Source organism: Pongo pygmaeus, chromosome 15, assembly GCF_028885625.2.
Source record: "Pongo pygmaeus isolate AG05252 chromosome 15, NHGRI_mPonPyg2-v2.0_pri, whole genome shotgun sequence".
Classification (NCBI taxonomy): domain Eukaryota; kingdom Metazoa; phylum Chordata; class Mammalia; order Primates; family Hominidae; genus Pongo; species Pongo pygmaeus.
In genome coordinates this window covers 70,535,857-70,549,981 of record NC_072388.2, presented here as the reverse complement: position 1 = coordinate 70,549,981, position 14,125 = coordinate 70,535,857, and the positions used below count along the sequence as shown (strand labels likewise).

At 39.2% G+C, this 14,125-nt stretch overlaps 1 protein-coding gene across 31 annotated transcripts in view; it reads right to left on the bottom strand.

Annotated features, from left to right (window-relative positions):
• Positions 1-14,125, bottom strand: part of SIPA1L1 (signal induced proliferation associated 1 like 1) — a 412,571-nt gene that overhangs the window by 119,347 nt on the left and 279,099 nt on the right. For all 31 annotated transcript variants that reach the window (XM_063651761.1, XM_063651777.1, XM_054448754.2 and 28 more), the window contains 2 exons: positions 8,531-8,661; positions 3,197-3,385 (listed from right to left, as the gene is read on the bottom strand). In XM_063651761.1, coding sequence (XP_063507831.1) covers positions 3,197-3,385; positions 8,531-8,661 — 320 coding nt within the window. The remainder of the gene's footprint in view (positions 1-3,196; positions 3,386-8,530; positions 8,662-14,125) is intronic.

Sequence of the window (14,125 nt, the reverse complement as noted above, 5' to 3'; positions counted from 1 at the left end):
AATTGCTTCAAAGAGAATAAAATACCTAGGAATCCAACTTACAAGGGACATGAAGGATCTCTTCAAGGAGAACTACAAACCACTGCTCAATGAAATAAAAGAGGATACAAACAAATGGAAGAACATTCCATGCTCATGGATAGGAAGAATCAATATCGTGAAAATGGCCATACTGCCCAAGGTAATTTATAGATTCAATGCCATCCTCATCAAGCTACCAATGACTTTTTTCACAGAATTGGAAAAAACTACTTTAAAGTTCATATGGAACCAAAAAAGAGCCTGCATCGCCAAGTCAATCCTAAGGCAAAAGAACAAAGCTGGAGGCATCACGCTACCTGACTTCAAACTATCCTACAAGTCTACAGTAACCAAAACAGCATGGTACTGGTACCAAAACAGAGATATAGACCAATGGAACAGAACAGAGCCCTCAGAAATAACGCCGCATATCTACAACTATCTGATCTTTGACAAACCTGAGAAAAACAAGCAATGGGGAAAGGACTCCCTATTTAATAAATGGTGCTGGGAAAACTGGCTAGCCATATGTAGGAAGCTGAAACTGGATCCCTTCCTTACACCTTATACAAAAATTAATTCAAGATGGATTAAAGACTTAAACGTTAGACCTAAAACCATAAAAACCCTAGAAGAAAACCTAGGCATTACCATTCAGGACATAGGCATGCGCAAGGACTTCATGTCTAAAACACCAAAAGCAATGGCAACAAAAGCCAAAATTGACAAATGGGATCTAATGAAACTAAAGAGCTTCTGCACAGCAAAAGAAACTACCATCAGAGTGAACAGGCAACCTACAGAATGGGAGAAAATTTTCGCAACCCACTCATCTGACAAAGGGCTAATATCCAGAATCTACAATGAACTCAAACAAATTTACAAGAAAAAAACAAACAACCCCATCAAAAAGTGGGCAAAGGACATGAACAGACACTTCTCAAAAGAAGACATTTATGCAGCCAAAAAACACATGAAAAAATGCTTACCATCACTGGCCATCAGAGAAATGCAAATGAAAACCACAATGAGATACCACTCACACCAGTTAGAATGACGATCATTAAAAAGTCAGGAAACAACAGGTGCTAGAGAGGATGTGGAGAAATAGGAACACTTTTACACTGTTGGTGGGACTGTAAACTAGTTCAACCATTGTGGGAGTCAGCGTGGTGATTCCTCGGGGATCTAGAACTAGAAATACCATTTGACCCAGCCATCCCATTACTGGGTATATACCCAAAGGACTATAAATTATGCTGCTATAAAGACACATGAACACGTACATTTATTGTGGCACTATTCACAATAGCAAAGACTTGGAACCAACCCAAATGTCCAACAATGATAGACTGGATTAAGAAAATGTGGCACATATACACCATGGAATACTACACAGCCATAAAAAATGATGAGTTCATGTCCTTTGTAGGGACATGGATGACATTGGAAATCATCATTCTCAGTAAACTATCGCAAGGACAAAAAACCAAACACTGCATGTTCTCACTCATAGGTGGGAATTGAACAATGAGAACACATGGACACAGGAAGGGCAACATCACACTCTGGGGACTGTTGTGGGGTGGGGGGAGAGGGGAGGGATAACATTAGGAGATATACCTAATGCTAAATGACGAGTTAATGGGTGTGGTACACCAGCATGGCACATGTATACATATGTAACTAACCTGCACATTGTGCACATGTACCCTAACACTTAAAGTGTAATAGTAATAAAATTTAAAAAAAAAAGTTAAGTTTATACATCAGTAGTCTTTTCAAGAATTCAAACGGCAACAAATTTTCACATTATGAACATGGATACTCACAGCATTCTCTAAATATATGTGTCAAATAGATATTAGCTGTGCATTATGAAAAGTGAAATGGATAGAAAAAGGCAAAGATTAGAAAAGAGACACCTGGTCAGGCGCAGTGGCGCATGCCTGTAATCCCAGCTACTAGAGAGGCTGAGGCAACAGAATCGCTTGAACCTGGGAGGCAGAGGTTGCAGTGAGCTGAGATTGCGCCACTGCACTCCGCCTGGGTGACAGAGTGAAACTCTGTCTCCAGAAAAAAAAAAAAAAAAAAAAAAAAAAAGAAAGAAAAGAGAAGAGAAGAGAGAAAAGAGACATCTAACTATTGCTTCATTATATATTCTCAGTGGCTGAATTAAAATAATAAATATACCTTAAAACTGATTTTTTGGACTCCCATTCATTTTAATAAAATTTGAATTTTTGATTAAGGAAATCCTATCCAAATTTGTTCACAAAATGACATTCAATAGCTGGACCCTTCTGTGAAAAATGAACATAATGGGGAAAAAAAGAAATAAATAAACTACCTGAACCAATTTTATTTTTGGAGTAATTTTTAAATGTAATGTTAAAACTACTACCACCCACCACTAGGATGCAATATGGCTAAAATGCTAAAAGAAAGAAATAAAGTAAGAGTATATAAATATATTATCTATAAAATTAGCCCATATGCTCAAATTACTCTAAGCAGAATGTGAAATTTTACATTTTTATATTTAAAAATCTTGGCTAGAATATATCTTTGGCGGTACTAATAGACTTTGAAACTCTAAGCTTTTAAGAACAGCGCGGTGAAGTGGCACAGACTTTGAGGCAGACTATGTTTGCACCCTGGTTCCAAAACTTACTAACTGTGTGAAATTGGATTTATTACTTAATCTCTGTGTGCCCCAGAGTCCTTATCTCTAAAATGTAAATAGTAATAGTACCTTTCTCACAGGGTAGGAAGATTAAATGAGATAACGTATTTAAGGCACTTAGAAAAGGGGCTTGCAAATATGCTCATTATTAATTATTGTTATTACTGTATTGTTATTAACACATTATCATGATTACTGCTATTATTTATTCTCGGACACTTGAAAAACTTACCGTACATATGGAAGATTATCAAAAGAATTTAACGTAGTTTAAAGTGCCTCATTTATAAATTCTGACATACAGAATTTCATCAGATGAGAAATGTTCAGAGTTCAGAGTTAAGAAAAAAGGAGTAATTGCAAAGAGAGTGTCTTTCACAATAAAAAGTATCAGTTATCTCCATCAAAACAAGAAACATTAAGGTCTGTATTCTGGAAGCCTAGCAGTAAACCTGAGCAAGAATGCTCTCCTCAGAAAGGCAAACTCACCCCTTGTTCATCCAGTTTCATGAGCTGCTCTGTGACCTTGGGCGTGTTGAAGGCCAACCGCAGGCACTGGACATTGAGCTCGGGAACCACATGCTCCAGCACTTCTTTGAGAGGCAGGCCTCTGGCCGTCGAGTGCTTGGCTGTCGACGGAATGGCGTCCTCCAGGACCGAACCTCTCAGTGTCATGAGCTGCAAGAGAGACAGGTGCTGTGGTGAGGCTTCTGGGATGTGAGATGCCTGAACACATGTACATGCACTGCAGGCCTGGACTGTGGGGCTCCTCACAGAGCTAGGGAATTATTTTTGATGGGTAAAGCCAGTGAGGGAGAAAGAATGAGAAAAGTGATGTAGGTTACTCTAATATGAAAAATGAAACCAATGCTTTCAAGACCAGGGTGGGTCCAAAGGAGCACACAATCAAGACTTCTGAGGATATTTATTTAAAGACGAAAAATAACATTTCCTTAAAGAGATTAGTAAAGATCAAGGTCTCTATATGGCTATACAATGTCACTATGCATACTAATTAGGAAATTAAGAAGGCAGAATCCCAGAGCAATGTCTGAAGAATAAATACTTAGAATTTGGATGTTATATTTCTTTGAATTATAAAAAGGGGGAGATAAAGTTTTAAGCTTCATAATGCATGGCTGACAAGCATAAACTATTCATATTACCAAATGCTGCTGCCACCGGACAATCATCACCATCAGTACAGCAGCACAGGCAACAGCAGCTGAAATTACTTTAGATTTTCTCTTATTTCTTAAAATACCTTCTCTTCTTAAAATACCCTCCATTAATACCTTAAACAAAGACATTTTCCTACATAATGATGTTGTGTCAGAGAAAGGTTAACCAGACATGAAGCCTAAAGTAGTCTTAATTTCCAAAAATGTCTACAAGGCAAAGTTTTGTTAACCTAATTTAACTACTGCATGGGGAAAGAAGAGAAAACTCATCAAACTGAATACATTTCCATTTAGCAACAGGAGCTACAAAAGCTAGGAGTGCAAGTTGAGGATTGTCAAATATGAGGGTAAGAGGTCAGAAAGACACACTGCAATCTCAGAAGGACAAGTATACCCAACAAAGCATAACCAGGTCAGGACCTCAGACAGTCCAAAGGCAGAGAATGGACCACAGTGGCTCAGGGCATAAAGAAAGGCCCCACTGAAAGGGGGGGTTTTAGGAAATAGCCATGAAATAGAGAAACAATTTCTACAAAAAGAAAATGTCAAGAGAGAACATAAGCAAAGGTATGGAGATTGGGAAAAAAGGGAGTAAGTGGGAAAGAGTGATTATTGTAGATGGACACAAGGAGAGTACAGGGAGAAATGGATGAGGCAGCTGCGAACTGGGGGTGCACAGAAGACCCTGAAGCTGACTGAGTGGTACACGCCTCATTGGGCTCCTACAGGTCAGCACAGGACGTGTTCGTAGGGGGATGATGTATACTCAGAAATTAAGCTGCAAATAAGATGAACTGTGAGAGGAAGCAACTGGAGGCAGAGAATGTAGTTAGAATGAGTATCTTTTTTCTTTCATTATAAACAATTCCTTTTCAAATAACAAGTAAAAATCATTTTCCTATTAATGTATAATTTGACACAAATAGTTTTTATTTTGTTTTTAAATCATGGAAAATGGCTAACTCAGTTATCTGACTCTTTTCTTCATAAGAAAATACACAGCTTGAAATAGGGAGCCACAAAGGCTAGGGGTGTTCTCAATTTAGAAGCCAAGACCAAATTCGAGTCATTGCATCCTGAGCCACAGAAAGCAGCTAACTCATGAAAGCCAAAGCAGATGAGAAAAACAATGGCTCATTTTTTACATCCGAATCACTAGTATTACTGATATTTTTCTTAATGACTTCCAGAAATAAGAATGGAGTCCTCATAAGTCCTTGTGTTCCTATGCTTAAAAACACTCACATGCCATAAAATTTTGCTCATAAACAAACTGTCATGCCTACAAAGGTATATATCTTCTTTTATGTTTTGCAATGTTTATTTATACTAAAATGAAAGAGATTTGTTTGTATTTCTGTTATCTTGCTGCCGCTTACTGAAGCAACTAGAGTGTCACTGTCATGTTTTCTTTTTTCTTGTCATATTTATCTGCATGAGAAATTAGTAACATGAGAAGTCCCTGATACAAATTAAGTCTTATCTCATTTGTAATAGGTAAATGGGCTTCAGTGAAAAAAGTGAAGGAACTATCTCTCAAAGTGCAGGAGCTACAGACAGGAACCAGTATCTGGAAACATTTCTATCAAAAGTCTTAATACAATATTACCATTAAATCAAATTTATGGATTATTTATTATTAGAAAGAAAAAAATTATACAAAACCTAGTGGTAATTAATTACATAAACATTAGAGGGAGGAAGGAAGGAAGAGAGGAAAAGGAGGAAAGACATGGAGAAAGGGATGAAAGGAGACAGGGAAGGAGGGAGGTGAGAAACAGGGAGGCAAGGCACCATTTGAGGCATCGGGCATGTTGTACTGAACAACTCGGACAGAAGCCCTCACCCTCCCGAGGCCTGCACTCTAGTGGGAGAAATTAAAAGCAAACAAAATGACTAAGTGTAACAGAGAAGACAGTGTTAAGTATTAATGAAAAATAAAGCATTGAATTGGATATGAAATGGGAGGGGAGTAGAAATTTTAGATTCAGCGGTTAAGGAAGGTCTCTGTGGTTTCTAAGTAAAGGCCAGATGGAGATGAGGCAGCCTGACAGAGAACACAGCAGTGGGGAGGAATGACGGGCATCTGAGCCCTGAGGCAGAGGTGTCCTGAGGTGGCCCAGGTAGGAAGGAGGCCAGTGTGGCGGGAAAAGACCGAGCCAGGAGGAGTTATCAGGGAAGAGGCGCAGAGAGATAACCGGGAAACAGATGAGCATGGTCTCCTAGGCTAGCAAAGACAGTGGCTGTTTCTCAGAGGGAGATGAGGAAGCTTTCAAGGATTTTGAACTGAGGAATGACAAGATCTGAATGACACTTCAAAAGGAAGCCTTTTGGGTCAAAAGGAGGCAGGGCTTCAGCACAGAAGCAGGGAGACCAGTTCTCAGAGCAAGACCAGGACCAGGACTGGGCAGTGAGGGTGGGAACAGTTGAGCTCTGGGCATATTGTGAAGACAAAATGAACAAGTGTTGCTGACAGACCAGATCTCAGGGGCAGGAGGGAGAAGATGGGAATAAAGTGTGGCTTTAACGGTTTCTGGCCTGAGAAAATGCAGTAATGGAGTTGTCATAAAGTGAACATTAATTTGAACATAAAAAACAAGTGGTAATGGTTTTTTTGAACACTTGACTTGAAACTTTCAGTCAAAGGCTAAGGAAACAGACCCAAGGGACACAACTTATTCAAATGGGTTAGCTGGAGAAGAACAGAATCTTATGACCACAGAACTCAAGTAGAACATTTCAGGTCAAGGGAGTAAAGCAGAAAGAACAGAGGTGGGAAAGGTAAGAGTTGGTGTGGTTCACAGATCAGAGCAGAATTTAGGACAGATACTCAGGTAGGAGACAGGGGCTGGGATCAGATGTGGAGAGCCTGCAAGACATGCTGAGAAGGGAAGCTCGTGGAAACCAGTGACAGGATCTGACTGAGAAAGAAAGAATCATAGGAAACTTTAACCTCTGGCATGAAGGATGGGATGAACAAGTGATAAGGAAATGAATTTAGGTGGATAAAAAAACAACACAGAAAAGGAAGAATATGATGGGTATTTAAATCAGTGGCCTTGGGAAGGAAAAAAGAAGAGAATGGGAAAGACAAAAATACTTGGAAGTAAGATAACAGAGTATCACTAAAAACTGGTAGGAACGGCCAGGTGTGGTGGCTCACGCCTGTTATCCCAGCACTTTGGGAGGCCGAGGCAGGTGGATCACCTGAGGTCGGGAGTTCGAGACCAGCCAGACCAACATGGAGAAACCTCGTCTCTACTAAAAATACAAAATTAGCTGGGCGTGGTGGCACATGCCTGTAATCTCAGCTACTCGGGAGGCTGAGGTAGGAGAATCACTTGAACCCGGGAGGCAGAGGTTGCAGTAAGCCGAGATCGCGCCATTGCACTCCAGCCTGGGTAACGAGCGAAACTCTGTCTCAAAAACAAACAAACAAACAAACAAACAAAACTGGTAGGATCTGGGAAGCTAGAGAGGAGCAACTACCTGCATACTTCTCCAAAACACAGAACATGATGTTCTTCGTGCCTTTGTGCTCAACAAAAGAATTTACACCACTTAATGATTAGCTTTGCCATGGAGAAAAAGCATATGAGAGTATGTTAGTTCATTTCTCTCTGGCCAGTGTAAACAACACATTAGATATTTAAGTCTTGTCTTTAAAAGTCCTATATTTAATTTCCCCGGAGTTCAGGCTTAGGAACAATTACTAAGTGATGCCAACCCCGGAAACTTGCTTTGCATTCATTGGGGGAAATGAAGCCAAATGCCCTATTTAAACTAGTTTCAAAACCACTATTTTCCAGATGACTCAAGGTTATTAAGTATTAATGCATAACAAAAATCCTAAAGTGAATTAGCAACTGAGAGGCAATAAATTGATAAGTGGCCCAATTATACAAGTTTACAAAGAAAAAGGAGAACCTCATAGTCCCAAACTTGTTCATAGGTGTTTTAAAAAAAAATGCTGTGTGGGTTCTTTTTATTTTTCCGTGTCTTTTTTTTAGCCCAAACTTCATTTTAAAATAAAAACTCATACACTGTGTATATTTAGATTCCTAAAGAGCTCTAACAGCCTGTTTCACTTACAATTAGCCCCTGGTTCAAAGAACGTACCTTCTAGGTCTCAGACAACGGGTCCCAAAGATAGTGGTCTTCCTCCACTCTGATAGTGGAAGAAGTCAACAATCTCTTTCCCTCCTTCTTCTTGGGCGAAGACATGAGCCCAGCAAGAGCTTGGAAGAGTGAATTAAGTCTTCGGTGGCCTTCTCTTATACCTAATACCCTGGCTCCTCAAGTTGGCTTGGTGCTTTCCAGTAGCCCTAAGCAGGATACACAATATCCCACTGGGGATCTCAGGGCTCCAATTTCCTTGGGCCACACTTAATGGACATATCTTTCTCTGAATCAAAACTCCTCATTCATAGATTGCATCTATTCAGAGTCCGAAGAAAAGAAGGGATCCAGATCTAACCATCTTGTCCACCTCGATCTCCACCAGAATAAATGAAAGGGGACTTTGCTTATTCCAAAGACAGCTGTAACCATGTGCTATTAAATTTAATTGCTTTGCTACTGCTACTATTTGCTTTTTTCCCCACTTCAGTTAAACCTCAAATCTCTTTCATTTGCAACTTACCTCACTAGTTCTAAAAATTATTCGGTAGTTGTACGGAGATCCATTTTCTTTCATTTCATCTGGTTTTTCCCTTCGAATGCTCACAGCCACTGGACCAAGATTCTCATCAGCCCCAAAATAGTTCCAGTGTTCTTAGGTAAAATAAGACAAAACAAAGTTAGAAAATCTATCTAACACTTTGAAAATGTTACATTCTGCTCAGTATTTAAGGTTGTCACTCAGAAATTTTATCAATAAAATGTAAACATCTAACAAATATTAATATTCTTCAGTTAGTTATAAAAACAAAGATTTGGCTACACAGGTTTAGTTCCAGAGAAGATAACACTGAACACGGGTGGCCTGTTGAGCTTTTTACTACTCTACAGATTACTACTCTACTATTTCTCAAAATAAATTTGTATTTTCTCCCTATCTCCCACCATTTAAATAGGCTACATTTGTGCATGCTTCCTTGCCTAAGAGAAGACTTGTGTCAGGGCTTTTTAGTTTTTGTTTTTCAAAAACATTCTAAACATATTGAGAACAGAGTTTGAAGAAAGGGGGATTCCACCAAATTAAAAAAGACGTCCCTGGATTGGAGAGAGAGATGTGTGCTGCGAGTCACTGCGCAGCACTCTGCTCCCAGGTAGCCTGTGTATGGTGGAGTAGGAGCTCAGAGGAAAGAGCTTCACAGTCCCCAGGGAGGCAGGACCCAGGGCTCTGGGCCATAGCACAGTATCCCACAGTGCAGGGCCAATGTAACTTGTGTGGCCAGGTGACTGATGAGCCTAGGGCCTCTCTTCAATGTTCTGGCCTTTTGCCTAAGGCCCCAAACCTTAGCACAAGCCTCCAAAGAACTGGCGCTGAATTTACCTTTCTCTTGACAAAAAGAAAGATGGGGATCAAAATTAAGTTAATTTATAGAAAATGTTGAAAAGTGATATTTACTGTGCATATACATCTTTTAAAAATTTAAACTGTTGATACATACATGAGATGTTCACAGATGAGGAAGTCCACAAAACATGAAAATATATGAAAAACTAGAACAGATAATTTGTTTTTCAAACTTCCAAAATGCTTACTTTACATTATTGTATTTCATTTATACATTATTGTATTTCATTTATATCTGACACGGCTGAATGACTGGATTGTGACATAATATCTCATTATCACACAAAATGCATACACATTTGAAAATACATGTTATTTCCATACAAAATATAAGTATTTGAAAATCCATGAGAATAATAAGAAAAAATAGCATAAATATCGAATCATGTAGTTTAAAATTTAAGTAATGCATATGAAAATACTTTGCAGGTACTAAAGCACAATTACAAAAGCTACAATCATAAATGTTGAGGGCTCTCTAAGAATATTATCATAAGCCATGGAAATTCAAAAGAAGAAAAACACAATGGGAATACAAGCAACAAACATATATATAAGAAATAACTCACTAAATGTCACAAAATTCATGTACAGACACTTATGCACATGAGAATCACACTCAGATTATTTACTCTTACTTTGCACACAATTCTAATAAGCTTGGTTGTCTGGTCTTCAAGCTCACAGCTTTATTTCAGAGGTGTGATAATTCCAGGTGTTGACAAAGTCCAGGGTGTAGGGCTGATACAGACTTGCATGCAGACAGCAATATGATAGAACAACTGACAACAAGGAAGAAAACAGAAAAGGGAGGAGACAGAAATAGTATAAAAAAGCAGACAAGAACTTAAAGAGAAACAAGACAGCAGTCTGGGGCCATTTACTGAAGGAGCAAAGAGCTAAACATGCTTTGATAACCTCAGAGGATATTGTACCGCTGCAGCACAGATCAACAGTGGATGCATCAGAGTGTGAGTCACATTCATTACCTGGTCCTTGTACTTCATGGACTCTAAAAAAAACCAACTTCTAGGAACTCCTCAAGTACACCCCACATATCTCACAATGGGCAGGTGGCATGGCAGTTCTCTGCTGCTGGAGAAATCCCCAGATATAGGGCCACTATAAATTCATCATCAATAACCTCAATTCATCCTCATCCTCAAGCTTTCCCTGGTCAACAACTCTCTCCGTTTCTCCAGGGCAGATGTGGCAATCATGCTCTATTTTCCGGTAACCACCCCTCATCTACCTTCTCCTCAATCTTGGCAAATGACAATGTGTCTACATCACAAAGGAAATAAAGAAGCCATTTCAGATGCAAACCTAATCACCATCCACACAAATTCATCAGCATCCAGACTCTAGCTTCTTTTTCTGTATGATCCAAAGCCCCACCCCCACTTCCCATTTGCCCATTCCTCCTTCCTAGGGACTCAGGTGCCTTGATGACCCTCTTTTTTTATCTTCAACTTCTCCCTCTAGACTTGCTAATTCCCATCATTCTTTAATTACCTTTAAACTCACATTTATTCTTAACTCCTTACCACCTGTCAGAACAAAAGAATTATCTCCTCTTTCCTTTCTTCCACTGGAAACTTCTTGAAATAGCTGTCCAATTCCTCACTTCAGAATTATCATCTGACTTCCACTGCATGGGTCACCAATGACTTTCTTAAAGTTAAAACAAATGGTACTTTTGGTCCTTACCTGGCTCAAACTCTCCATAACATCTAGCACAGATGATCACTTCATGTTTTCTAGAAACACTCTTACTTCCTTGTTCCTATGACATCACCCGCTTCTGATTTTCCTTCTACTGCTCTGGCTGTTCTAGCTCAGTTTTCCTCCCTCTTCCCATCTGAATAATCCACCTACTTTCAGAACTTCAACTGCCACCTCAATGTTGATGACTCTCAGAGGTCTACATGTCCTCTCCAGACATCTCTAAGCCTGAGATCTTTTTTTTGTTTTTGTTGTTGTTTATGTGTTTGTTTTGAGACAGAGTCTCACTCTGTCACCTACACTGGAGTGCAGTGGTGTGATCTTGGCTCACTGCAACCTCCGCCTCCTGGGTTCAAGCGAGTCTCTTGCCTCAGCCTCCGGAGTAGCTGGGATTACAGGTGTGCCCCATCATGCCCGGCTAATTTTTTATATTTTTTGTAGAGATGGGGTGTCACCATGTTGGTCAGGCTGGTCTCGAACTCCTGACCTCAAGTGATCTGCCCGCCTTGGCCTCCTAAAGTGCTGGGATTACAGGCCTGAGCCACTGTGCCGGGCCAAAGCCTGAGATCTTTACATTTACCTAATGGAACCGTTTGTCCCATGCACATCTGCAAAAGTGAACCTATCACCTTCCCACAGAAACCTATATAGCTCCCCGTCCAGTCCCTATTTCAGCAACTGCTACCACATTCACCCAGTTGCTCATGCCAGGCCCACCGACATGCTCTGTGAATTCCAGCTTCTGGACATCTCTCAAATCCATCTTTTCTCATCCCACTGCCATTGATTTATCCTATCATCACTTGCCTGGAGTGTTTGTAGTAGTCTTCTAACTGGTTTGTTTTTATCCAACTTATTCACACCGCCAGATGATCCTTCTAAAATGCAAATCTGCCCAACTACTACGAAACTTAAAACACTTAGGTTCTTGTACCCTTTTCATGGTTTCCCAAAGGTTCTCGTAACCTGTCACTGTCAATCACTCCAGCCTCAGCTCAGACCTTTCACCCTCTTAAATTTGGAGAACCAATGATACTAAACTTCTCTTTCAGGTGCTCAAACCCACAGTCTTTTATCATCTGAAAAAATCTGCCGAGAACATTCTTTCCATAACCCCTCTTTATTTGGCTAGGTCCTCTAATTTTTAGGTCTCATCTGAAGTATGACATAGACATCTTTGAAAAGAGGGACTGAATACTGGAAGAAAATGAAAGTGTTTCCTTTGGATATTGATACTAATAACTTTATTTTAAAGTGTTATGAATTCATAACAACACAAATTATTAAAACCAAATATTTAATATATCTCAAGAACAAAAATAGAAACATTACAAAAATGTAAATAAAATATAAATTTATAAACTAAAAATATTAAACATAATCATTTAGTATTACTGGTAGATAAAATACAAATTGTGTTAATAAGGTTACTTTATTAATAATAAAAACTGTAAAATTAATGATAATTCAAACTTTTTGTGTGTCATCATCAAAACCTGACTACATTTTTTTGTAACTTTTCCCAGCTGCTAATGAAGTATATTTCTGAATTTGGGGAATGGTGATGGGATAATTATAAACTAAATTCCAACACTTTCTTCATACTCTAGCTTCAAACATACCCATCTCTGGTTAGATAACGCTAGGAAGATATTTTTGAACTTGTGTCAAGTTTTTTCATTAAAAAAGAGCTCTCGCTATTATTTTCCAAATAGCTTTTCCAGCCAGTCTTCATCAGTATCAGTTCTATTGGTATGGATGGAGACTCCAGTCCAATCCCCCACGCTAAATTCACCACTATCATCACCAGACTCTACTTTTTCAAAAGTCTTTGAACTTGAAAAAAAATTATTTTTACAGTAAAACGTTTGTTTTTGTCCCGTCATTTCTTTTTCTTAAGGATTACAGAAGTATAGAAAAAACTCTTTCCATATGAACATAAGTTTATTCTATTCGAAATCCTAATGTACTATTTAAATTTAACCCTCTGGTACAGAAGCGTTTCATTCAGCAGATCACTATGCATCACAATTTTCAGTTTTTTTTTTTTTTGGGAGACAGAGTCTTGCTCTGTGGCCCAGACTGGAGTGCCGTGGCATGATCTTGGCCCACTGCAACCTCCGCCTCCTGGGTTAAAGGAGTTCAATTGTTCAAGCAATTCTCCTGCCTCAGCCTCCCGAGTAGCTGGGACTACAGGCATGTGCCACCACGCCTAGCTAATTTTTTAATTTTTTTTAGTAGAGGTTTCACCACATTCGCCAGGCTGGTCTCAAACTCCTGACCTCAGGTGATCTTCCCACCTCAGCCTCCCAAAGTGCTAGGATAACAGGCATGAGCCACAACATATGCCTACAATTTTGAGTTCTAAGCTAGAAGATACTGGACTGCAGTCTCTTCCTTCCTTCAGGCCCCTAGTCCCTGGGCAGTGTGTCTACACTTGCTCTGTGACGTAGCATTTTAAATTTGTTTTTCTATCAGCCATCGACTTCCATTGTTCACTAGTGAAGATATCCATAATTACAAAGTGTTCTTCTAGCCAGATCCACAATTGTCTTTCTCTTTCTTCTGAAGTGAAAAGTTTAGCAGGGAAGGGGCGTAAGGACAGCGGAGTTACAGATGAAGTGCGTTAAAGAAAGGCAAGGAAGACTTCCATGAGGAAATTCAGAATGAGGAAAGTCAGGGGAAGGGAAGAGGAATTGGAGACTCAAGTAGAGTGGATAAAGCTTCTGATGGATGAACTGAAATACAGGTATTAAACCACCAGAAATTAGAATATTTTAGAGCCAGCATACCAAAAACCAATACAGCAATCACTATATTAGAATGATACAATGCAGCAAAGCAAAGCATTTTGCCAAGTACTCTAATAATCACATCAACCAAAAAAAAAAAAAAAGGTACTTCCTTCTTTTTTATACATGTGGCAACTTTGATTTAAAGAAGATAAGTCACTTAGCCAGAAGTAGTATATAGCAGTACCAGATTTAAACA